We start from the raw sequence: 24,395 nt of genomic DNA on the forward strand, positions 1-24,395 counted from the left end.
TATCAGCCGCTTCCTTCTTGGGGTGATCGCGAAGATTCAGCGATGACACGAACAAATTCCTAAGCCCGGGGTAGTTATTATATTTACTGTAAGAAGTTTACAATGCAGCAAAAAGAAAATGTACGTTTCTGAGGCTGTCGAGAACCGTTCACGCAGCAGTTTCCGAAATCCGGTCTTGAATGAACAGATCAGAAAGAAAACGCACTCCTCGGCGCAGGGAAAGGCGCCGCAAGCACTCAAGGACCGGCGGCGAAGGTTAGTGAGTGGGCGGGGCACAGCGAAGGGAGCGGGCCTTGCCGGGGGCGGGGGCCTTGCCGGGGCGGAGCTGACGCCCGGGGCAGTCGCGACGTAGCCCCGCCCCCAGCGTTGGCGCGAGATCCGAACGTCGGCGGCAGTGGCGTTTGCTGAGGTGTCTGGAGCGTGAGCCGGCGTCCTGCCGGCTTGGTCTCCTCAGCGGCCATGAGGCGGACAGGCCCCGAGGAGGAGGCCTGCGGCGTGTGGCTGGACGCGGCGGCGCTGAAGAGGCGGAAAGTGCAGGTGGGACGCTGGGGGATGAGAGGGCGTTGGGGACAAGGTAGGGCCTGGAGGCGTAAGACGGGAGGAGCAGGACGGGAGGAGTTTGACGGGAGGAGTTTGGGGGACACCTGGAGGTAATGGAAGCGAAGTCAGGGACAGAGGGAACAGCATTGGGGATTCACAGGCAAGAGGGATTGGGGTCTGAAGAAAGTTGAAAAATGGGGCTTGGAGAGGGTGGGAGGGACGGAAGAAAGGAGCGTGCTGTTGAGGGGGGTGGAGGAGCGGTGCCCCGGGACGGGCGGCGAGGGTTCAGGTGTGCGAGAAGCGGAGGGAAAGTTCGCCCGGAGCAGTTTAACTGAGCAGGCTCCCAAGGAGGCCGGAGTCCCCGCGAGACGTCCTAGTAGATGCTGGAGCATTGGGAGATGCATGCGAATGCAAATTTGGGAAATTCTCACCCCAGGGTCTGTTTCCACCCAATTTGCCAAGTTGCAGGCCTTCTAGCTGCCAAGAACCGGTAGCTCTGAGGGGAAGAGTAGAAGCTATGGGAAGGGGAGCTGGCCTCCTATCTACTGGGTGCCGGATACTGCATTCGATGCTGAATATGCGTTATATGTGTCGTCATTCTTACTGGAAATGAGGAAACTGAGGTTCAGGAACTAACCTAGGCCCGCCTAACTAGAAGGAGCTGGAAATCACACTCAGGTCTGTCACCTAGGCAAGATGCTCTTCAGTTTCTATAAAGAAACAAAAGTGTGAGATAATAATCGTTCATGTTTATTGAGCATCTTACGCTGGTGCTAAGTGTTTTAGGTATGTTATCTTGTTTGGTACAGTTCTATATGGTAGATAGTGTAATGATACCCATTTTACATACGGAAACAGGCTCAAAACAGACACTAGGGGCAAGATTCTTGCTCTCAAGTTGCTCACAGTCTTACAGGGAAAAAAAGAGGTGTATAAATAATAACAACAATACCTGACCTTTATTGAGTGCTTTCTATGTATCAGGCACTTTGCCGGGACTCATCAATGGCAGGTACTCACCAAAATTCAATAAAGTAGATTTTGTCATTATCCTGGTTTTATAGATGAAAAATTTGATCGTTTTATTATTATTATTTATTATTATTATTATTATTATTATTATTATTATTATTTTTAGACAGAGTCTCGCTCTGTTGCCCAGGCTGGAGTGCAACGGCGCAATCTCGGCTGCCTCCAAGCTCCACCTCCCGGGTTCACGCCATTCTCCTGCCTCAGCCTCCCGAGTAGCTGGGACTGCAGGCGCCCGCCCCCATGCCCTGCTAATTTTTTGTATTTTTATTAGAGATGGGGTTTCACCGTGTTAGCCAGGATGCTCTCGCTCTCCTGACCTCAAATGATTCGCCCATCTCGGCCTCCCAAAGTGCTGAGATTACAGGTGTGAGCCATCGTGCCTGGCCGATCGTTTTATTTTTAAAAAAATTATCAAAATGGCCGGGTGCGGTGGTTCACGCCTTTAATCCCAGTGCTTTGGGAGGCCGAGGCGGGCAGATCACCTGAGGTCAGGAGCTGGAGACGGCCTGGCCAACATGGCGAAAACCCATCTCTAGTAAAAAAAAAAATACAAAAATTTGCCGGGTGTGGTGGCAGGCGCCTGTAATCCCAGCTACTCGGGAGACTGAGACAGGAGAATTGCTTGAACCCGGGAGGTGGAGGTTGCAGTGAGCTGAGATCGAGCCAGGGCACTCCAACCTGGGTGACAGAGCAAGACTCCATCTCAAAAAAAAAAAAAAAAAGATCAAAATGTACAGTAGCTGTTTATTACTCCTTGAATTAGGAATATGCCGTTTGTACCCTTAGAATACATTCTTGAATGACATGGAATTGGGGGGAAACTTGTATACTACTTTGATTTGTTAATTTTGGAGACAGGATCTCTGTCACTCAGGCTGGAATGTGGCGGTATAATCACGACTAACTACAGCCTCAGTCCTGTCCCCGGGCTCCAGGTGATCCTCCTGCCTCAGCCTCCCAAGTAGCTAGGACTACAGGCATAGTACCACAAAGCCCAGCTCATTTTTTGTATTTTTTGTTTGTAGAGATGGGGTTTCGCTGTGTTGCCTAGACTGGTCTTGAACTCCTGAGCTCAAGTGATCTGCCCACTGTGGCTTCTCAAAGTGCTGGGATTACAGGTGTGAGCCACTGTACTCAGCCACCAGTTTAATTTAGAAAGAAGACAAAAATAGAATTAGGAAGAGTTCAGGAGAGAGAGAAAGGGAATATTCCACAGGGAACAGGAGAGCCAATATTTGTCTCTCTGTGTATAATTCTGTTTTGTTTTTTGAAAAGGAGTCTCGTTCTTGTTGCCCAGGCTGGAGTGCAATGGTGCGATCTTGGCTCACTGCAACCTCCACCCCCCAGGTTCAAGCAATTCCCCTGCCTCAACCTTCCGAGTAGCTGGGATTACAGGCATGCACCACCTTGCCCTGGTAATTTTGTATTTTTAGTAGAGATGGGGTTTCTCCATGTTGGTCAGGTTGGTCTTGAACTCCCAACCTCAGGTGATCTGCCTGCCTTAGTGTCCTGGGATTACAGGTGTGAGCCACCATGCCCGGCCTAATTCTGTTTTTTTGTTTGGAGTCTTGCTCTGTTACCCACGCTGCAGTGTAGTGGCGTGATCTCGAGTCACTGCAGCCTCTGCCTCAGCCTCCCGAGTAGCTGGGATTACAGGCATGTGCCACCACACCTGGCTAATTTTTGTATTTTTAGTAGAGACAGGGTTTCACCATGTTGACCAGGCTGTTCTCGAATTTCTGGCCTCAAGTTATCCACCTGCCTCAGCCACCCAAAGTGCTGAGATTACAGGCATGAGCCACAGTGCTTGGTCTGTCTATAATTCTTATACCCCCAAATCCTACCTTTTTCCCTGGCAGTGTTATGGTGAAAACATTTGTCTTGTTGATGTAGTGCATGGCAGGTATGGAATCCTCCAACATCTCTAGGCCCTTACCTTACTCTGATTTCTGGAGGCCTGGACCTTATTACCATACTCACTAACACCATTTCTCCTTCTTGTTACTTGATTCCCAGAGATACTCGTTAAAATCTTTGGTTCCTGACTATTATCTATTACTCTGACTTCCAACCCAGAGAAGAGTACTAAAGATTCCCTTTCACAAGGTGCCTCTTCCTAGAGTGGCTATCAAATAGGCATATAGTCCTTTGAGATTTAATGTCAGGGATGGATGGGCAGTAGCTAGTGGCTGTGTTTTTGAAAACATGCCTCTTCCCACTTGATCTCTACACAGAATTGTTTGCTATTTATGAGAGAATAAGTGGTTTGTAGTCTGGTCAGTAGACAATAGTGGTCTATGTTTGGAGTGAGTTTGCTTCTCTCCTAATTTGAACTACCCATTTGGCCTCATTACTTAGGCCTTGTATGTATACTAGTCATTTTGTTTTTATATTATGAAAATAATATATGTTTGTTTAAAAAAAAAAAATAGGGCTGTGGCTCGTGCCTGTAATCTCAGTACTTTGGGAAGCTGAGGCTGGAGATCACTTGAGGCCAGGAATTTGGGACCAGCCTGGGCAACATAATGAAACCCCAACTCCACAAAAAATAAAAAAAGTTTATCATGGGTGGAGGAGTGTGGCAGTTTTAATATATGTCCACAAATCCTTCAGTACTTTTCCTTCTAAAAGATAGAACTTAATTCCCCTTTCCTTGAGCACAGACAGTATTTAGTGACTCCGATGACTAGAATGTGGTAGGTTATAGTGTTAGAATTCTGAGTCTAAGCCTGGCCAACATGGTGAAACCCCATCTCTGCTAAAAATAGAAAAATTAGCCAGGCTTGGTGACGGGTGCCTATAATCCCAGCTACTCAGGAGGCTGAGACAGGACAATTGCTTGAAGCCGGAAGATGGAGGTTTCAGTGAGCCAAGGTTGCACCACTGCACTCCAGACAGGGTGATAGAGCAAGACCCCATCTAAAAAAAAAAAAAAATTCTGAATCTAGGTCATAAATGACATTGCAGCTTTAGCTTCATTGTCTCTTTGGGAGAAGCCAGCTGTCATGTTGTGAGGACACTCAAGCAGCTCTGTGGAGAGGTTCATGCAGTGAGGAGCTGAGGCCTTTTGTCAACAGTTGTGTGAGTGAGTGAGTCATCTTGAAATTGGATACTGCACCTCTGGTTGATATTTTGAATGCAACCTCACTAGACTGTGAGACAGCCCACCCATCTAGGCTTAACCCAAATTCTTCATGCACAGAAGTTGTGAGATAATAAATGCCTGGCTGGATTTCAGAATTGCCATTGACTGGTGACCCACTTGTACCTCTTATTTCCCCCTTTTTGAACAGAATGTCTGTAACAGTTATGCTTGTTCCAAATTGTATGTTAGATGTATGAGGGAAGATAATTTGTCTTTAGTTCACAGGCCTGCAGATCTAAAGGAACTGTACTTAAACTACACTTTTGGACTTCACATGTACCTGTTTTAGATGCTAGTATCTTTGATATTAAGCTAATGCTATAAAGAGATGAGATTTTTGTAGAGTTTTGGGAGGGAGTATATTTTGCATATAGGAAGAATGTAAGTAATTTGGGGCCAGAAGGTGGACTGTGATGGTTTTAAAATATGTCCACACTCTTCCCTTCAAGAGGTGGAGCTTCATTCTCCTGCCTTTATGTTTGGATTGGACTTGGTAACTTGCTATATATTGATTGATTTATTTATTTTTTTTGAGATGGAGTCTCACTCTATTGCCCAGACTGGAGTGCAGTGGCGTGATCTCGGCTCACTGCAACCTCTACCTCCCAGGTTCAAGCAGTTCTCCTGCCTCACCTTACGAGTAACTGGGATTATAGGCATGCATCACTACGCCTGGCTAATTTTTGTATTTTTAGTAGAGGCAGGGTTTCACCATGTTGGTGAGGCTGGTCTCAAACTCCTGACCTCAGGTGATCCACCGGCCTTGGCCTCCCAGAGGGATTACAGGCGTGAGCCACTGCGCCCGGCTGTAACTTGCCTCTAATGAACAGACTATTGTCGGAACTGATGGTGTGTGATTTTTTCAGATTGGGTCATAAATGGCATTATGACCTCTTTTGATTGCTCACTCTGGGAAAAGCTACTTTCCATGTTGCTACATGAAGCCTGCTCACAGCCATGTTAGTGAGCCATCTTGGAAGTGGATCCTTCAGCCCCAGTTAAGGCTTCAGATGATTGTAGCCTGAGCCAACATCATGAATGCAACGTCATGAGAGACCCTGAGCCATAACCACCAAGCTAACCACCGTGAGAAACTGTGTGAGATTCATGTTTATTTTTTTGTTTTGTTTTTGTTTGTTTGTTTGTTTTGAGATGGAGTCTCGCTCTGTTGCCCAGGGTGGAGTGCAGTGGCCGGATCTCAGCTCACTGCAAGCTCCGCCTCCTGGGTTTACGCCATTCTCCTGCCTCAGCCTCCCGAATAGCTGGGACTACAGGCGTTCGCCACCTCGCCCGTCTAGTTTTTTTTTTGTATATATTTTTTTTTTTTTTAGTAGAGACGGGGTTTCACCGTGTTAGCCAGGATGGTCTCGATCTCCTGACCTCGTGATCCTCCCGTCTCGGCCTCCCAAAGTGCTGGGATTACAGGCTTGAGCCACCGCGCCCGGCCAATACAGCTAATGTTAAGAACGATTTTGTGAACAATATTTGGAGACTTTAATACCGGCTTTCAATTATGCGTATCAACAAGAAAAAAAGACTTCAACAATACTGTAAACCAGGTAGACCTAACAGACAAAAATATAGAACAGTCTACTCAACAACAGCAGAATACATAGGTTTCTCCATGACACATGGAACATTCTCCACAAATACTAGGTCACAAAACAAATCTCAATAAATTTAGAAAGATTGAAATCATACAAAGTATATTCTCCATAATGGAATGAAAGTAGAAATCAGTAACAGAAGAAAAAGTACAAATAGGTTGAAACTAAACAGCACATTTCTAAATAACCAAGGGTCAAAGAAGAAATCAAAAGGAAAATTATAATAGAAAGTACTTTGAGATAAATGAAACAAAAACACAATGCACCAAGATTTATGGGATGCAACTAACACTATGCTAAGAGGGATATTTATAGCTGTAAATGCTTTTATTAAAAAGAATCTCGGCCAGGCACAGTGGCTCACACCTGTAATCCCAACACTTTGGGAGGCTGAGGTGGGTGGATCACCTGAGGTCAGGAGTTTGAGACCAACCTGGCCAACATGGTGAAACCCTATCTCTACTAAAAATACCAAAATTAGCTGGGCGTGGTGGCGGGCGTCTGTAATCCCTGCTACTCAGGAGGCCGAGGCAGGAGAACTGCTTGAACCCAGGAGGCAGAGGTTGCAGTGAGCCAAGATCATGCCATTGTACTCCAGCCTGGGCAACAAGAGTGAAACTCCTGTCTCAAAAAAAAAAAAAAAAAGAATCTCAAATAACCTAATCTTCTACCTTAAGAAACTAGAAAAAGAAGAGCAATCTAAACCCATAGTAACCAGAAGGAAGGAAATAATACAATTTGGAGTGAAAATAAATAGTAAAGAAAAAAAATGAAGATCAAAAGTTGGTTCTTTGCAAAGATCAACAAACTCAACACAACTTTAGCTAGACTGATCAAGAATAAAAGAGAATGCAGTGGCTCACACCTATAATCCCAGCATTTTAGGAGGCTGAGGTGGGAGGATCCCTTGAGCCCAGGAGTTCAAGACCAGCCTGGGCAACACAGGGAGACCCTGTCTCTACCAAAAATTAGAAAAATTAGCCTGGTGTGGTGGTGCATGCCTGTAGTTCCAGCTACTCAGGAGGCTGAGGTGTAAGGATCACTGAACCCAGGGAGGTTGAGGCTGCATTGAGTGGTGATTGAGCCACTGCACTTCAGCCTGGGTAACACAGTGAGACCTTGTCTCAATCAGTCACCAAGAGGCCAGGTGAGGTGGCTCAAAAAACCCCATCTCTACTAAAAATACAAAACTTAGCCGGGCATGGTGCCGTGCACCTATAGTCACAGCTACTCGGGAGGCTGAGGCAGGAGAATCACTTGAACCCGGGAGACAGAGGTTGAGGTGAGCCGAGATTGTGCCGTTACACTCCAGCCTGGGTGACAGAGTGAGACTATATCTCAAAAAAGAAAATAAAAAGAGATAAAAATAATTATAAGATAATACTATAAACAACTGTATGCTAACACATTTAGATAACTTAGTAGAAATGGACAAATTCCTAGGAAGTCACAGACTACCAAACTTGTCTCAAGAAGAAATAGATAAAAATAAACTGTAAATGTAAGGGTTTACTTCTGGACTTTCAGTTCAATCCCTTTGGTCTATAGACCTATAACAAAGAGATTGAATTAGTAATTTTAAAACTTCCTGCAAAGGAAAGTCCAGGTCCAGATAGTTTCACTGGTGAATTCTACCAAACATTTAAAGAATTATACCAATCCTTCAGACTCTCCCAAAAAAGTAAAGTAGAAGAGGAGAGAACACTTTCCAACTCATTTTGAGGCCAGTATTACTCTGATACTAAAACTAGACCCAAGATATCACAAGAAAAGAAAATTATGGGCCAGTATCCTTTATGAATACAGTTACAAAAATACTCAACAAAATGCAAGCAAACCAAATCTAGCAACACATAAAAAGGATTATAAATCATGACCAAGAGGAATTTATCTTAGGAATGCAAGGCTGGTTTAAATTTGAAAACCAATTAATATACCATAGTAATAGCATAAAATACAAAAAACACATAATCATCTCAATAAACACAGAAAAAGCATTTTGACTGCATCATTTTGTGATTAAAACACTCAACAAACCAGGAATAAAAGGGAATTTTCTCAGCCTTACAAAGGGCATCTATGAAAACCCAGTTAACATCATACTTAAGAAGACCGAATGTTTCCACTCCTAAGATCAGCAACAAGACAAAGATCTTGCCACTCTGTTTACCATTGCACTAGAGATTTTATCTAGGGAAATTTAGCAAGAAAAAGAAATAAAAGATACCCAGATTGAAAAGGAAGAAGTAAAATTATCTGTTTGGAGAAAATATGATCTTTTATATAGAAAATCCCAAGGAATCCACTTAAAAAATTAGAAAAAAATGAGTTCAGCAACGTGACAGGATACAAAAATCAATTATGCTTCTATATGGTAGGATTTTATCCAAAAAATGAAACTAAGGAAATAATTTCATTTACTGTAGAATCAAATAGAATAAAATACTTAGGCATAAATTTAACAAAACATTGCAAGACATACACTGGAAACTATAAAACTCATTGAAATAAATTAAAAATGTAAATAATGGAAAGACATTACATGTTCATTGATCAGAAGACTTAATCTTAGGCCGGGCGCAGTGGCTCAAGCCTGTAATCCCAGCACTTTGGGAGGCCGAGACGGGCGGATCACGAGGTCAGGAGATCGAGACCATCCTGGCTAACATGGTGAAACCCCGTCTCTACTAAAAATACAAAAAAAAACTAGACGGGCGAGGTGGCGGGCACCTGTAGTCCCAGCTACTCAGGAGGCTGAGGCAGGAGAATGGCATAAACCTGGGAGGCGGAGCTTGCAGTGAGCTGAGATCCGGCCACTGTACTCCAGCCTGGGTGACAGGGCGAGACCCCGTCTCAAAAAAAAAGACTTAAGATAGGAATACTCCCCAATTGATCTACAGAATCAGTGCAATCCCTATCAACATCTCACTTGTCCTTTTTGCAGATACTGACAGTCTGATCCAGAAATTCATGACATCCGAGGGATCCAGAAAAGCCAAAACAAGCTTGAGGAGTAACAAAGTTGGAGGAATCACATGTACTGATTTCAAAATTACTATACAGTTACAGTACTTAAGATGGTTTGATACTGTCATAAAGATAGACATATTATAGACCAAAGGAATTGAAAGTCCAGAAGTAAACCCTTAAATTTATGGTCAGTTAATTTTTTTTTTTTTTTTTTTTTGAGTCAGGGTCTCAATTTGTCACCCAGACTGAAGTGAGATATGATTCATATACCATAAAATTTGCTTTAATGAGATATGATTTATATACCATAAAATTTGCCCATTTAAGTATGTACCCCCAAGAGATAGGAAAACATATGTCTGCATGAAAACTTGCACACAAATGTTCTTAGCATTTCTCATAATAGCCAAAAAGTGGCAACAATCCAAGTAGTCATCAACTGATGAACATCAATTGGTAACCAAAATGGTGTATCTAGGGCCGAGTGCAGTGGCTCACACCTGCAATCCCAGCACTTTGGGAGGCTGAGGTGGGCGAATCACTTGAGGTCAGGAGTTCGAGACCAGCCTGGCCAACATAGTGAAACCCCGTCTCTACTACAAAAAAATACAAAACTTAGCCAGGCATGGTGACAAGCACCTGTAATCCCAGCTACTTAGGAGGCTGAGGCAGAAGAATCGCTTGAACCCAGAAGGCGGAGGTTGCAGTGAGCCAAGATCATGTAACTGCACTCCAGCCTGGGTGACAGAGTAAGACCATGTCTCAAACAAACAAAATAACACAAAATGATATATCTATACAATGGAATATTATTTGGCAATATAAAGGAATGAAGTATTGATACATGCTACAACATGGATAGACCTCCAAACATCAGGCTAAGTAAAAGAAGCCAGTCACAAAAGACCAGATATTGTATGATACATAAAAGGTCCAGAATAGGCAAATCCATAGAAAAGAAAGTCAGTGATTTCCTGGGCCTGGGGTGGGATGGGAGTGAGGAATGACTGCTAAGGCTAGAGGGTTTCTTTTGGGGGAAATGAGAACTGTTCTAAAATTAGATTTGGTGATAATTACACAACTTCATAAGTATACTAAAACTTAACTATATACTTAAATGGGCAAATTTTATGGAATGTGAATTGTATCTTAATAAAGCTGTTAAAATGAAAAGAAAGACTCTTTGTGGAAGAGTTAGACCTTAAACGAAGGGCCAGATTTTGTTGGAAAGCAATGGGAGTGCAGTGGGACAATATGAATAGTGCCACAGAAGCAGGAAGTATAAGGGATGTTTGTGAAACACGAAATAAAAGTTAAGGAGTCTCGAAGACCACCATAATTTTTGACACCAACTGCAAGTTTGGAGGTCCCCAAAACCATTCTCAGGTTTCATAATTTGCTAGAAGTACTCACAGAAGTCACTGAAAGCTGTTATGGTTACAGTTTATTGCAGTGAGGAGATACAAATGAAAATCAGCCAATGCCAGGGGCATAGAGAGCCAAGTCTAGGAGAATCCCAAGCCTGAATCTTCCAGCGTCCTCTCCCAGTGAAGGATTAGACAATGCCAACTGCTCTCAGCAGTGATATGTAACAGTACACACAGAGTACTGCCAATCATGGAAGCTTACCTGAGCCTTGATGTCCAGAGTTGTTTTGGGGGCTCGGTCACATGCATGTGGTTGACTTACCTTCCTGGCTGACCTTGGTTTTCAGCCCTTATAGAGGTCATGCTGATAATTGTTAGCATAGATTATTTGGTGTGGCCCAAGGCTTCCAGGTTAAAAAACAAAACAAAACAACACTGCTATCAGGTGGGACATTCCAAGGATTTAGAGATTATCTCTCAGGAGCTTCCAGGCCTCTCCTTGGGTAAGAATTTTTTTTTTGAGATGGAGTTTCAAAAAAACTTCGCCTGGGCTGGAGTGCAATGGCATGATCTTGGCTCACTGCGACCTCCGCCTCCTGGGTTCAAGTGATTCTCCTACCTCAGCCTTTCAAGTAGCTGGATTGCAGGTGTGTGCCACCAACCCCGGCTAATTTTTTTTGTAGTTTTAGTAGAGATGGGGTTTTACCGTGTTGGGATTACGGGCACGAACCACCGTACCTGGCCAAGATTCTTTACTGCATAGGGAGTAATTCAATTTGGCTAACGTGTAGACTATTCCCCGGAGTTGAAGGTGAGTTTAGGAGGGTAAACTAGTGCTATGTTGTTGGAATTTGTTGTCATGGGAGGTATCTCTTAAGAAGATTAACCCATTAGTGGTTATTTGAGAGTGTATAGTATCCTGACAGGCTAGAGGAATTTGGAGGATACTGCTGAAGTTTGGATAAGAAGTAACAAGGACTTAGTCCAGGATGGTAGAAGTTGAAAGTTGTTTATTTTTGGTTGTTTATTTTATTTTATTTTATTTTTGAGACAGGGTCTCACTCTGTCACCCAGGCTAGAGTGCAGTGGCATGATCTTGGCTCACTGCAACCTCCGCCTCCCAGGCTCAATGGATCCTCTCACCTCAGTCTCCCAAGTAGTTGGGACCACAGGCGTGCGCCACTGTACTTGGCTTTTTGGTAGAGACCGGGTTTTACCACGTTGCCAGGCTGGTTTTGAACTCCTGAGCTCAAGTGATGTGCCTCCCAAAGTGCTGGGATTACAGGTGTGAGCCACCGTATTTGGCCAGTTGTTTATTTTTATTTTGGTTTATTGGTCTCTATAATTATATATATAAAAGTATATATACACTCAAGAAGGACCTAAATAGGCTTAGTAGGGGATTGCTTAAATGTTTTTTAAGGCCGGGCATGGTGGCTTATGCCTGTAATCCCAGCACTTTGGGAGGCTGAGGTGGGCAGATCACTTGAGGTCAGGAGTTTGAGACCAGCCTGGCCAACATGGTAAAACCCCATCTCTACTAAAAATACAAAAAAAAATTTAGCTAGTATCGTGGCACACGTCTGTAATCCCAGTTATTCGGGAGACTAAGGCAGCAGAATCGCTTGAACCTAGGAAGCAGAGGTTGTGGTGAGCCAATAGCACACTACTGCACTCCAGCCTGGGTGACAGAGTGAGACTCCATCTCAAAAAAAAAAAAAAAAAAAAAAAAAACCCGGCCAGGCGCGGTGGCTCAAGCCTGTAATCCCAGCACTTTGGGAGGCCAAGACGAGTGGATCACGAGGTCAGGAGATCGAGACCATCCTGGCTAACACGGGAAACCCTGTCTCTACTGAAAAATACAAAAAACTAGCCGGGCGAGGTGGTGGGCGCCTGTAGTCCCAGCTACTCGGGAGGCAGAGGCAGGAGAATGGTGTAAACCCAGGAGGCGGAGCTTGCAGTGAGCTGAGATCCGGCCACTGCACTCCAGCCTGGGCGACAGAGCGAGACTCCGTCTCAAAAAAAAAAAAAAAAAAAACCCAAAACTATTCTTTAAACTATAATTTGGTCCAGTTATTTGGACCAGCTCTCAGTGTCTTTTAAAGCCCTTTTGCATCTTCACATATGATTACATTTAGCAGCCAGAAATTGGTACCTGAGTAGGTAAAGGATAGAGAAAAATAAAAATAGAAAATATGACTTGAAGTAGTATTTGGAAATTGGGAGAATAGGTATATAGCTGCTGATTGTATACATATACTACAATACTTCTGTTGAAGTTAACATTTTCCAGGGGGATTCAGGATTTGCTCCAGAGTGAGGATTCCTCCTCCACTGCATTTCAGTTGAGGCAAAATGGTCGTCTTTCTTTTGTAGGACTGTCGTCTGTGTGACTCAGAGAGCCACATGCAGCCACTGCTATAATGGAAGTAGTTAAAATGAGAGAAGGTTTAAACAGATCTTCAATAAGTAGTCCTTATTAGAGCAAAACTGAGAGTCAATGTACAGTGACCTCTGACATGCATGCATTATGTCCTTCAAAAGTGAAAAAAATCTCATTAGCAGGGAGTACCCTTTTTTGAGATGGAATCTTGCTCAGCTGCCCAGGCTGGAGTGCAGTGGCGCGATCTCACTGCAACCACTGTCTCCCAGGTTCAAGAGATTCTCCCGTCTTAGTCTTAGCCCCCTGAGTAGCTGGGATTACAGGCACCCGCCATCATGCCTGGCTAATTTTTGTATTTTAGTAGAGACAGGGTTTCACCATGTTGGCTAGGCTGGTCTTGAACTCCTGACCTCAGGTGATCCATCCACCTTGGCCTCCCAAAGTGCTAGGATTACAGGTGTGAACCACCTCACCCGGCCTTTTTTTTTTTTTTTTGAAATGGAGTCTCACTCTGTTGCCTGCTGGAGTGCAGTGGCGCAATCTCTGCTCACTGAAGCCTCCACCTCCTGGGTTCAAGTGATTCTCCTGCCTCAGCCTCCCAAGTAGCTGGGACTACAGGTGCATGCCACCATGCCTGGCTAATTTTTTTTGTATTTTTAGTTGAGATGAGGTGTCACTATGTTGGCCAGGCTGGTCTCAAACTCCTGACCTTAAGTGATCTGCCTGCCTTGACTCCCAAAGTGCTGGGATTACAGGCGTGAGCCACCGCGCCTGGCCTGGGAGCACCCTTTTATGACACTTAGTAATGCCAGTGGATGTAGACATATCAGGTCTCCAGTTAGGAACTGTGATAGAAGAAATTTGCTTTTCTCTTTTCCCTGTTGAGTTTTCATGAGGTTTAGATGAAAAACCAATACAGGGTGGTTCTTGAAGATTCCTGCAATAATTTTGTGTTGTTAGATTACTTTGGGATAGAAAACTTCATAGTTCTCAGTGGGTGTACACTTCCATCCTATCTGTGTTCTGGACCTTATATGTGACATCAATTATAGTGACAGGAGTTCATCTTAGCTTGGATCACAGCACTAGAAAAGCCTTAGTGTTTTCTGTCAGCTCTATTGCTGTTGTGCTGAATATGTAATAAGTAGCTGTAAATAAAACGAAAATGGGAAATCCTTCCTGCATATCTACCTATTTATTGAATCGAGTGCCTATTACGTGTATTAAGCTATATTAAGTTCTGTGCAGGATTGGAAAAAGGTATGTGGATCACATGCTGATGCCCGGATTTTGTAGGATGTTAAGTTTTGAGACACCAAGTGATAAATGGCCAGTTCAGAAGAGGAAGAGACCACACATGGCTGGGGGAATCAGGAGTGCCTGGTGATAAGCTGAAGAGTATGTTTCCGAGCTGGGCGTGAAAAATGCCTTTCTCCGTGAGGCATACAATGAGGAGGTTGGAGGCTATCAACAGGTACTGGCATGTAGTTGGGTATTATGTTACGGGATGCATGGAGGGCTTTTGGTAGTAGAGAAAAAGGTAAACTGGAATCATCAATGTGTGCAGTGTGAGTCTACACTTTATGCTACAGGTAGTAGAGAAACTATTGACAGATTTTGAGCAAGATGACATGATCACAGCTGTCCTTTAAGATTAATCTAGAGGTTATGTGGGGGATGAATTGAAATAGGTGGTGAATGAAGGCCTGACTAGCTAAGAGACTATTGTCATAGTTTAGGGCTAGACAAGAGTTTATGAGATCCTAAACTAAGGTAGTGTGTTTTTAGTTCTGCAGAGAAATAAGAGAGCTTTGAAGCAAGTTGTGAATGAATACTTTGTTACTAATTCAACAGAGCTAACTTAAGTTGTTGGAGATGTATAATGATGAGACCCCTGATAGCTTTTCTTGGTAACACTTCTTAAACAGTCCTCCTTAGGGCGTGCTTATGAGGTAGAGTCATCCTTTCAGCCTGACTCAGTGGGGCATGACAGTGCTGACTAGAAAGGTTTTCATCCTAAATGTCATCAAATTAATGCTGGGAAAGACTAAAAAGAAAGAGGGACTTGGTGATGATGCTCTCAGTGACTCTAAAAGTGGGAGGAGAATGAGTAGGCCCTGGGAAGCATAAAGGAAGAAGGAGAATGGCAAAAAGGAATAATACTTTCATGTGTGTCAATGTATGGAACATGAGAGTTCATATACAAATTTAAGACCAGAATGACCATTATGAAAAAAGGAATTAGATCAAATTATCTACTGGAGTTGAAGGTCATAGTGAATCATGAAAAAAAAAAGGAATTATATTTGTTTGAAGCAAAACTTTAAGATAAACTCGTAAATTATCAGAAGAGATAAAAGATAAAATAAGAGCTAAACTGAATTTAAGTGCTGTGGAACCATGAGAACATTTTCTAATAGTGAGAGGAGTTATGTATATGATTCCAGCTCTTTTTTGATAATAGAGTTGTTGAGCATAAGAAAGGGTCACACTTGGCTGGGCACAGTGGCTCACACCTGTAATCCCAGGACTTTGGGAGGCCAAGGCAGGTGGATCATGAGGTCAAGAGATCGAGACCATTCTGGCCAACATGGTGAAACTTTGTCTCTACTAAAAACACTAAAATTAGCCGGGCATAGTGGCGCACACCTGTAATCCCAGCTACTCAGGAGGCTGAGGCAGGACAATCGCTTGAACCCGGGAGGCAGAGGTTGCAGTGAGCCGAGATTGCACCACTGCACTCCAGCCTGGGCGACAGAGCAAGACTCTGTCTCATAAATAAATAAATAAAACAATGAAACTTGCTGCCTTGATGACTCTTCCTTTCATGGAAGATTTCTCTGTAGCATATGTTGCTGTTTGATAGCATTTTACCCACAAAACTCCTTTCAAAATTGGAGTCAATCCTCTCATACCCTGTCTCTGCTTTCTCAGTTAAGTTTATGTAATATTCTAAATTTTTTGTTGTCATTTCAACAATGTTCACAGCATCCTTGCCAGGAGTGGACTCTATTGCAAGAAACCACTTTTTTTTTTGCTCATCTGTTAGAAGCAATTTCTCATCCATTAAAGTTTTTACTGGGAGATTGTATCAATTCAGTCACATCTTCAGGGTCTACTTTTAATTCTAGTTCTCTTGCTATTTACATCACATTTATGGTTACTTCCTTCACTGAACTCTTAAATGCTGCAAAGTCATCCATGAGAGTTGGAATCAATTTCTTCTAAATTCTTTTCTTCTGTGGCGTTCCCCACCTCTCTCAGCTTTCATAGAATTGAATTTGAGTTAGAGCTTTGCTCTCTGGATAAGGCTTTGACTTAAGGGAATGTTGTAGCGGCTTTTGATCATTTATCCAGACCACTCAAACTTTCTCCGTATCAGCAATAAGGCTGTTTTGCTTTCTTATTTGTGTGTTCACTGGAGTGGCACTTTTAATTTCCTTCAAGAACTTTTCCTTTGCATTTACAACTTGGCTGTTTGGTGCAAGAGGCTCAGCTTTTGGCCTCTTGGGACATGTCTTCCTCACTAAGCATGATCATTTCTAGCTTTTGATTTAAAGTGAGAGACCCATGACTCCTCCTTTCACTTAACACTTAGAGGCCATTATAGAGTTCTTCATTGGCCTAATTTCAGTATTAAATAGGGCAGCCCAAGGAGAGGGAGAGAGTTGAGGCAGTGGCCAGTCAGCGGAACAGTCAGAACATGCACATTTATCGATTAAGTTTGCCATCATATACAGATGTGGTTCATGGTGCCCCAAAACAATTACAATAGTAACATTAAAGATCACTGATCACAGATATAGTAATGAAAAAGTTTGGAATACTGCAAGAAGTACCAAAATGGGACACAGAGACATGAAGTGAGCACATGATGTTGGAAAATGGCACTGAAAGACTTGCTCAACACAGGCTTGCCACAAACCTTCAATTTGTAAAAAACAAAACAAAACACATCTTCAAAGTGCAGTAAAGCAAGGTGCAATAAAATAAGGTATGCCTATACTGTATAAAGTACAAACAGCTGCCTTTATTTTGAGGTAGGGATAATCAGCTGAAGGACTTTTTACCTGGGGTCTTTCTCAGTTCCAAATAACCTTTTCTCACACAGTCTTAACAGTCCACTGAGATAGACATAGATCCTTGAAGCCATGGGTCTTCTAAGAGCTATAACTGGAACAGTATCACTTCTGACCTCACTCTGGCCTAAGGAAGGTACATCCTTCGGCTCCTGCCAACTTGGCAAAAAGCTTTATTCCCAGATGTTTTGCTAATTGAGGTCTTAGTGTTTTCTGATAATCTGTAGTTTTCTGTAAAGCTTCTTTATAGGACTTAGCACACTTGTAGTAATTTAAGTAACTATTTATTAGTCTGTTATTCTCTCTTAAGCTATAAACTTTACTGAAGCAGAAAGTCTATTTTGTTCATCACTATCTTCCCAGTCCTAGCATATAGGTACTCAAATATTTGTTGGCATACTAACCGCATTATCTCACATATCTAGGATGTGGCTTCTATAAAATTTAGAGAGCCAAGTGGCAGCTTGTGCATCCTCATAATGTGTTGGGTGGGTCCCAAGAGTGAGCACCTCAAGAGAGCAAGGCAGAAGTGCATGGCATTTTTATGACTTAGTTTTGGAAATCATGTATAGTGTTTGTTACTTCTGTCATACCTTATTGGTCAAAGTAGTCACAAAGTACTTTCCAAGTTCAAGGTCAGAGAATAAGGACTTCATCACTTGATGGGAAGAGTGTCACAGTTACATAAGAAGAATATGTGAAATGGGAGATTTCGTATTGGCTGTCTTTGAAAAAGAATGTTACAGTTAATTTTCACCATATTTGGAAAACTTTTTGGCCCTTCTTTCTTCAAACATATTTTCTGTCCCCCTCCACATTGTTTTTTTTTTTGAGACTAATTATATGTATGCTTTATATCTCACTGATTAAGACTTTGCTTCTTCCTTTTCAGTTATTTTTTTCTCTCTGCTTCATTTTGTGTAGTTTGTATTACTATTGTCTTCAGGTTTACTGTTATTTTCTTCTGTAGTCTCCAGTCTGTTGTTAAGCTCATCTGTTGAATTTTTTTATATCTTCTATTTTCTCGCCTTATTATGTTCATATTTTCCTTCAAATCCTTGTGCATATTTATTCTATTTTAAGTTAACTATTACTTGTCAGCTAATTCTCTTTATCTATCACATTTCTGGGTCTGTTTCTATTAACAGATCACTCCTATCCCAATTACAGTATTTTTCTGCTTCACATATCTAGTAGTTTTTTATTGCATGCTAGACATTACAAGTGCTACATTAAGTATCTGGATATTGTTGTCTTTAAAGAATATTGGCCAGGCGTGGTGGCTTACGCCTGTAATCCCAACACTTTGGGAGGCCAGGTGGGCATATCACGTGCGGTCCGGAGTTTGAGCCTGGCCAACATGGTGAAACCCTGTCTCTACTAAAAATACAAAAATTAGCCAGGTGTGGTGGCAGGCACCTGTTGTAATCCCAGCTACTCGGGAGGCTGAGGCAGGAGAATGGCGTAAACCCGGGAGGCAGAGCTTGCAGTGAGCTGAGATCTGGCCACTGCACTCCAGCCCGGGTGACAGAGCAAGACTCCGTCTCAAAAAAAAAAAAAAAAAATTGAAAATTGTTTTGGCAGGTAGTTACTTGCTAGTCAGCTTGATACTTTCAAAGCTTGCTTTTAAGCTTTGTTAAGGTAAGTGTTTGGAATAGTTTTTGCTCTAGGGCTAGTTTAGTTCTACTACTAAAGGATGATTCTCCTTAGAGCTCTAATGAATGTCCCTGGTATTCAAGGTCATCCTATCCGGATAGGGGGAACACAGATGTCCCCCAGCCTGTGTGAACTCTGGGAATTGCTCGGCTTGCAATTCCAGTTTGCAGTTTCATTGCCTGGCTTTGTGGGGTTTCACCTAACACATGTGTAGGTTAGTATTCAGTAATGGAACTAAAGGGATCCCCATGCAGAGGTCTCCATTCTGGAGGTCTTTCTCTGCGCTGCAAATCTCAGCCACCTCAGTTTCCACAAATTCCAATCTCAGTCTACTCAATTCATCAAAAAAGGATATACTGTGGTCTGCAAAGCACTTCCAGGCAGAAAGCTGGAATGATCATCGGGCTCACCTTATTTGTTTCCCTTTTCTCAAGGATCATAATTCTTTACTGCCTATTGTCTGCTGTTTATATCAATTTTTTCATGTATCTTTGATCCAGTTTTCTGGTTGTATGTGATGGAAGAGAAGATTCTGTACCAGTAATACATGTTGAAGTATGAGTTTTACCTCCAGGATTTCTTTCTTCTTTTAACCACTTAAAGTACAACTTAGTTTCCAAATGTAAAAATGAAGTCAACTTTGAGTTAGAATAAATAACTTGGCTTCAAATTTCAGGCCTACCTCTAACTTGCTGCATGAATATTGGCAAATCTTGTTTTTTGGCAGACACAGCAAAATTGAATTGAATATAATCCTATTCGTCCTATTTCTCAGGCATTCTGTAACAAGCAAATAGAAATAAAAACAAATCACATTAAATAAGGATGAAGTTATATTTATAGTTAGTTGACAACTCACTTCTCAAACCTCTCTTGCCTATCTTCCAGTTCCATTCTCTAAAGAATAAAAGTGCCTGAGTTAAAAGTGTAGTGAGACTGGTGCTGTTTCACAGCTTCTCCTCTTAATATTAGCCAACTGCTACTGAATGTTTTCTATGTGCCAGGAACTGTGTAAGCCTTTTATGTGAATAAATTTACTAAATTTTCTTTCTTTTTTTTTTTTTTTTGAGATGGAATCTCACTCTGTCACCCAGGCTGGAGTGCAGTGGCGCAATCTCGGCTCACTGCAACCTCTGCCTCCTGAGTTCAAGCGATCCTTCTGCCTCAGCCTCCCAAGGAGCTGGGACCACAGGTGTTTGCCACCACGCCTGGCTAATTTTTGTATTTTTAGTAGAGACATGGTGTCATCATATTGGTCAGGCTGGTCTTAAACTCCTGACCTTGTGATCCGCCTGCCTCAGCCTCCCAAAGTGTTGGGATTACAGGCATGAGCCACCGCACCCGGCCTTACTAAATTTTCATAACTGCCATAGGGATAGGTACTATTATTGTCCCCACTTGACACCTGAGAATGAGATTAAGCAACTTGGAGAAGGTCACATAGCAAAGTGGCAGTGGCAGAACTAGGAATGATTCTTGAGCCATGCTCTTCACCACCACTATGTGACTACTTAAAAACTACTGAAAATGCATCAACTGCTGCTGATATAGAATCATTAATTATCCTTAAATATAAAAGAGCATAATCTCTGCCATCCTGTTAACAAATCCTGTTTGTTTAGTCAGCATGACTGATTTCCATGGGGAAGCAGAAAGATTGGGCTATCATTGGAATATGTGATTCCTGAGAAAAACACTGTTAGGATGGCTGGAAATGGAAGATGATGTCCAGCACGAACTACCTTGAGAACAGGCTGTAAGTGGAGTACAGAGGGTCTAGTGTGGTTCTCAGAGGGTCACTGGTGTGTACTGAATCTCTGCTGTCTGTCTTTTAATATTAATAGGCTCATTATTCTTTTTTCTCTCCTTTCTCAGACACATTTAATCAAACCAGGCACCAAAATGCTAACACTCCTTCCTGGAGAAAGAAAGGCTAGTATTTATTTTACTCAAAGAAGAGCTCCATCTACAGGCATTCACCAGAGAAGCATTGCTTCCTTCTTCACCTTGCAGCCAGGTATGGTGGCCCATGTGGGAATACTTCATTATCCAGAGCAAAAAAGGAGTGTGTTCATTTGTCCATGTTAGAACATTTATGAGAAATGGTGAAACCAGTGCATTATGTTAAACTTAGCCTATTAGAAGAGGTTATAAAACATAAAAAATCGTTGCCTTTTGAAAAGCAATATATGTGTGCTTTTACAGACATACTTTTCTGGTTCTGTTTTGCTCAACTTAAATATTTGTATTCGCTGACAGAGCAGTCAGGAAAGGTGTACTTGGGCGTTGGAGGTGCACTTGGGAGTTGGAGGTGCACTGGGGAGTTGCCCTGCCATTAGTTAGGAGGTATATATCTTGGGTTGGCCACAATGGGTACTCTGTCTAAGGTTAATTGATAATTGATATTTTTGTGTGAAGTTTCTCAAATTAGTGCAAGGTTCAAAGATGCTTGTTCTTAGAAAGCCTCACATAAAGTTGGTTTATGTCTCATCCTTTGGCAGTTCTTTGCTTCCAGGTCCCTGTTCAGGGGAGCAGCTGACTCAGCAGGCTGGGCCTTAAGCAGCAGGGTTCCTGCCACTTGGAGGGTGTTGGGAAGAGTGCTCTAATGCTGGGAGTGATTCTCAGGATTGCTTTGCCTAAACCTTCAAAATGCCCTCTCCCTCCTCCAAACAAAAACTTATACTCTTTTGTTTTATGTAAGGGCAGATTTAAATTTTAAAAAAAAAAAAAATTAACAAAAAAACTTCTTCCACTTATAAATTCTGGTGTATTTTATAATCTATATTGAATTCTAAGGAAAAGTTGAGAATTCTCACAAAACCTAGTTTCTGCAGTATAATTCTTATTGGAGTTATTCTGCTTTGTTTTTATAATTAGATCTTGGTGTAATTTGAGCCAAGCTGGGAATTCCATGTCCTCCATCCTTAAGGCAGAAGAGAATCCACTCTATGCCTGATAAAATTAACAGGCTGAACACTAGTAGTTGTTTCACTATTCTACGTACTGACTGACTTAGCATCCTAATTGTGTCTTCACTCCCTTTCCAATGAAATGCCTGGGGAGTGGAGGACCCACGTTTTTCACACTGTCACCAGAAGGTTTATCAGAGTTGGATGGTTAATGTCATCTTTAAGACCTTACAAAACTTATATGTGTTTAGCATGTTTCTTTAAGGATAATGTCCAGGAATGTATATTTGGCCAGAGGATCATCATTTAGTAAAAACCACATTAAATAAAAAACAAAAGGAAAACTAATGTGCCCTATGTTAAACAAACCTACAAATGAAAACTCAGCTGGTAAAGTAGGCTGTGGTCTGATTGTATGTGATGTTTGACTTTATTAGATAGGTGATGGGAAGTATCCATGTATTTGAGTAGGGAATATAAGATCTGATGTTTTAGAGTTCATTCATGAGAGACTGGCAAGATTGAAAACAGGAAGATTGGCTACAAAATTATATGAAGAGGCTAAGACTCCTGCACTAGGTAGTAATAGTAGCTGATACTGATTTCAGAAAAAGCCAACTGAATCCTGCTTAGGGCAGTTTTTCTGCAGAATAATATTTGTTCATTCTTGTTTTATTAGGAAAGACAAATGGTAGTGACCAGAAGAGTGTTTCATCTCATACAGAAAGTCAGCTCAACAAAGAGTCCAAGAAAAATGTGACCCAGCTAGACCATTTGATCCCAGGCTTAGCACATGATTGCATGGTATCCCCTTTAGCCACTTCAACCACTGCAGACATCCAGGAAGCTGGACTCTCTCCTCAGTCCCTCCAGACTTCTGGCCACCACACTTCTGAGCTATCTTTGCTCCAGCCTGATACTCTAGACTGTGCTGGAGAGAGTAATACCCCATTGGCTTTTTCCTTCACCGAGGACTTGGAAAGTTCTTGTTTGCTAGACCAAAAGGAAGAAAAAGGGGATTCTGCCAGGAAATGGGAATGGCTTCATGGGTCTAAGAAGAACTGTCAGAGTATGAAGAAACACACCAAACTACCTGGGGACAAATGCTGTCAGCCTTTAGGCAAGACTAAATTGGAAAGAAAGGTGTCTGCCAAAGAAAACAGGCAGGCCCCTGTCCTCCTTCAAACATACAGGGAATCCTGGAATGGAGAAAACGTAGAATCAGTGAAACAAAGCTCTTGTCCGGTTTCTGTGTTTTCCTGGGACAATGAAAACAATGACAAGGACTCCTGGAGTCAGCTTTTCACTGAAGATTCTCAAGGTCAGCGGGTCATTGCCCACAACACTAGAGCTCCTTTTCAAGATGTAACGAATAACTGGAATTGGGACTTAGGGCCGTTTCCTGACAGTTCTTGGGCTCAGTGCCAGGAGGATGGGCCAACTCAAAATCTGAAGCCTGATTTGCTCTTTACCCAGGACTCTGAAGGTAATCAAGTTATCAGGCACCAATTCTAAATGTTTTGAAGCTTTGTTCCTAAAAGTACCTTGAAATGACAGAGATGTAGGAAAATATAGTTGTGGATGGAGAGACGGGTGAGTTTGTTTAGGTGGGAAGGTAGCATGGGATGAAGTTATCATTACTGAGCATCTTCCCTATGTAAATAAAGGGCAGTACCATTGTTAAGACACTGGGTTTGCCATCATGGCTTTCCCTCAGGAAGATGGTGGCTGATAAATTCCCTGAACAAGTCTATGATGAACACTGAGGCAGCACAGTGGGTATTTATCTCTCCATGAAAGCGCCTTTTACTTAGCCTGCACAGAGCCTTCCAGATGTCTGACTGGGACCTTGCTTATGGATGTGTGGGTTTTTTTTTTTTTTTTTTTTCTTTTCTCTTTTGTTTTTCTCAGATGGAGTCTCACTGTGTTGCCAGGCTGAAGTGCAGTGGTGCGATGCCTCCTGGATTCAAGTGATTCTCCTGCCTCAGCCTCCCGAGTAGTGGGACTACAGGCGCGTGCCACCAAGCCCAGCTAATTTTTTTTTTTGCTATTTTTAGTAGAGACGAGGTTTCACCGTGTTAGCCAGGATGGTCTCCATCTCCTGACCTCATGATCTGCCCGCCTCGGCCTCCCAAAGTGCTGGGATTACAGGTGTAAACCACCGTGCCGGGCCAGATGTGTGAACTTTTAATCTCTGGCTGATCTTAACCCACTTCGACCTAAGCTTGGGATGATTACTCTTGACCCTTATTTTGAGTGATTAGCAAATCTCCCCACAACCCAGGTGTGCGCAGAAGAGAGGTAGAATGGTGCTAGTTTCTTATTTTATTTTTATGGTAACTGTACAGCACTTTAAAGTTATATACTCTATGTTTAAATATACCCCTTAAAAAGCCTGAGCTATATAACAATCTGGATGTGACTGTGTTACCCTTTTCCCACAAGATAGGAGGGAATCCCCTTTGTAAAACTACGAATCCAAATAAATGTTTACAAAGTGGCTCTTGTGGTAATTGGTAAGTAAACGATTATCAATTTTATTTTTGAAAATGCAACTGTAATAGTATATGTTGTCATTGCCCTGAGTCTGATCTGAGCCAGAGTCTAGTTTGACCTGTCTTCTACCCAAGGCATTATCCTTTGTTGTTGATATGGTACCTAAGAGGCTTAAACAATCTCTAGGGGACAAACTTGCAGGTTATAAGAT

The 24,395-nt window shown here is 42.4% G+C and overlaps 1 protein-coding gene across 1 annotated transcript; it reads left to right on the forward strand.

Moving 5' to 3' along the window:
• The first annotated feature begins 360 nt into the window (after positions 1 to 360).
• On the forward strand, positions 361 to 24,312 carry AUNIP (aurora kinase A and ninein interacting protein). Its single transcript, XM_007979960.3, has 3 exons — positions 361 to 537; positions 20,655 to 20,796; positions 22,368 to 24,312. Exons 1-3 carry the CDS (start codon positions 460 to 462, stop codon positions 23,201 to 23,203), a joined length of 1,056 nt encoding a protein of 351 aa, XP_007978151.1. The 5' UTR covers positions 361 to 459; the 3' UTR covers positions 23,204 to 24,312.
• Positions 24,313 to 24,395: the final 83 nt, after the last annotated feature.

Source organism: Chlorocebus sabaeus, chromosome 20 (genome assembly GCF_047675955.1).
Source record: "Chlorocebus sabaeus isolate Y175 chromosome 20, mChlSab1.0.hap1, whole genome shotgun sequence".
Lineage (NCBI taxonomy): Eukaryota > Metazoa > Chordata > Mammalia > Primates > Cercopithecidae > Chlorocebus > Chlorocebus sabaeus.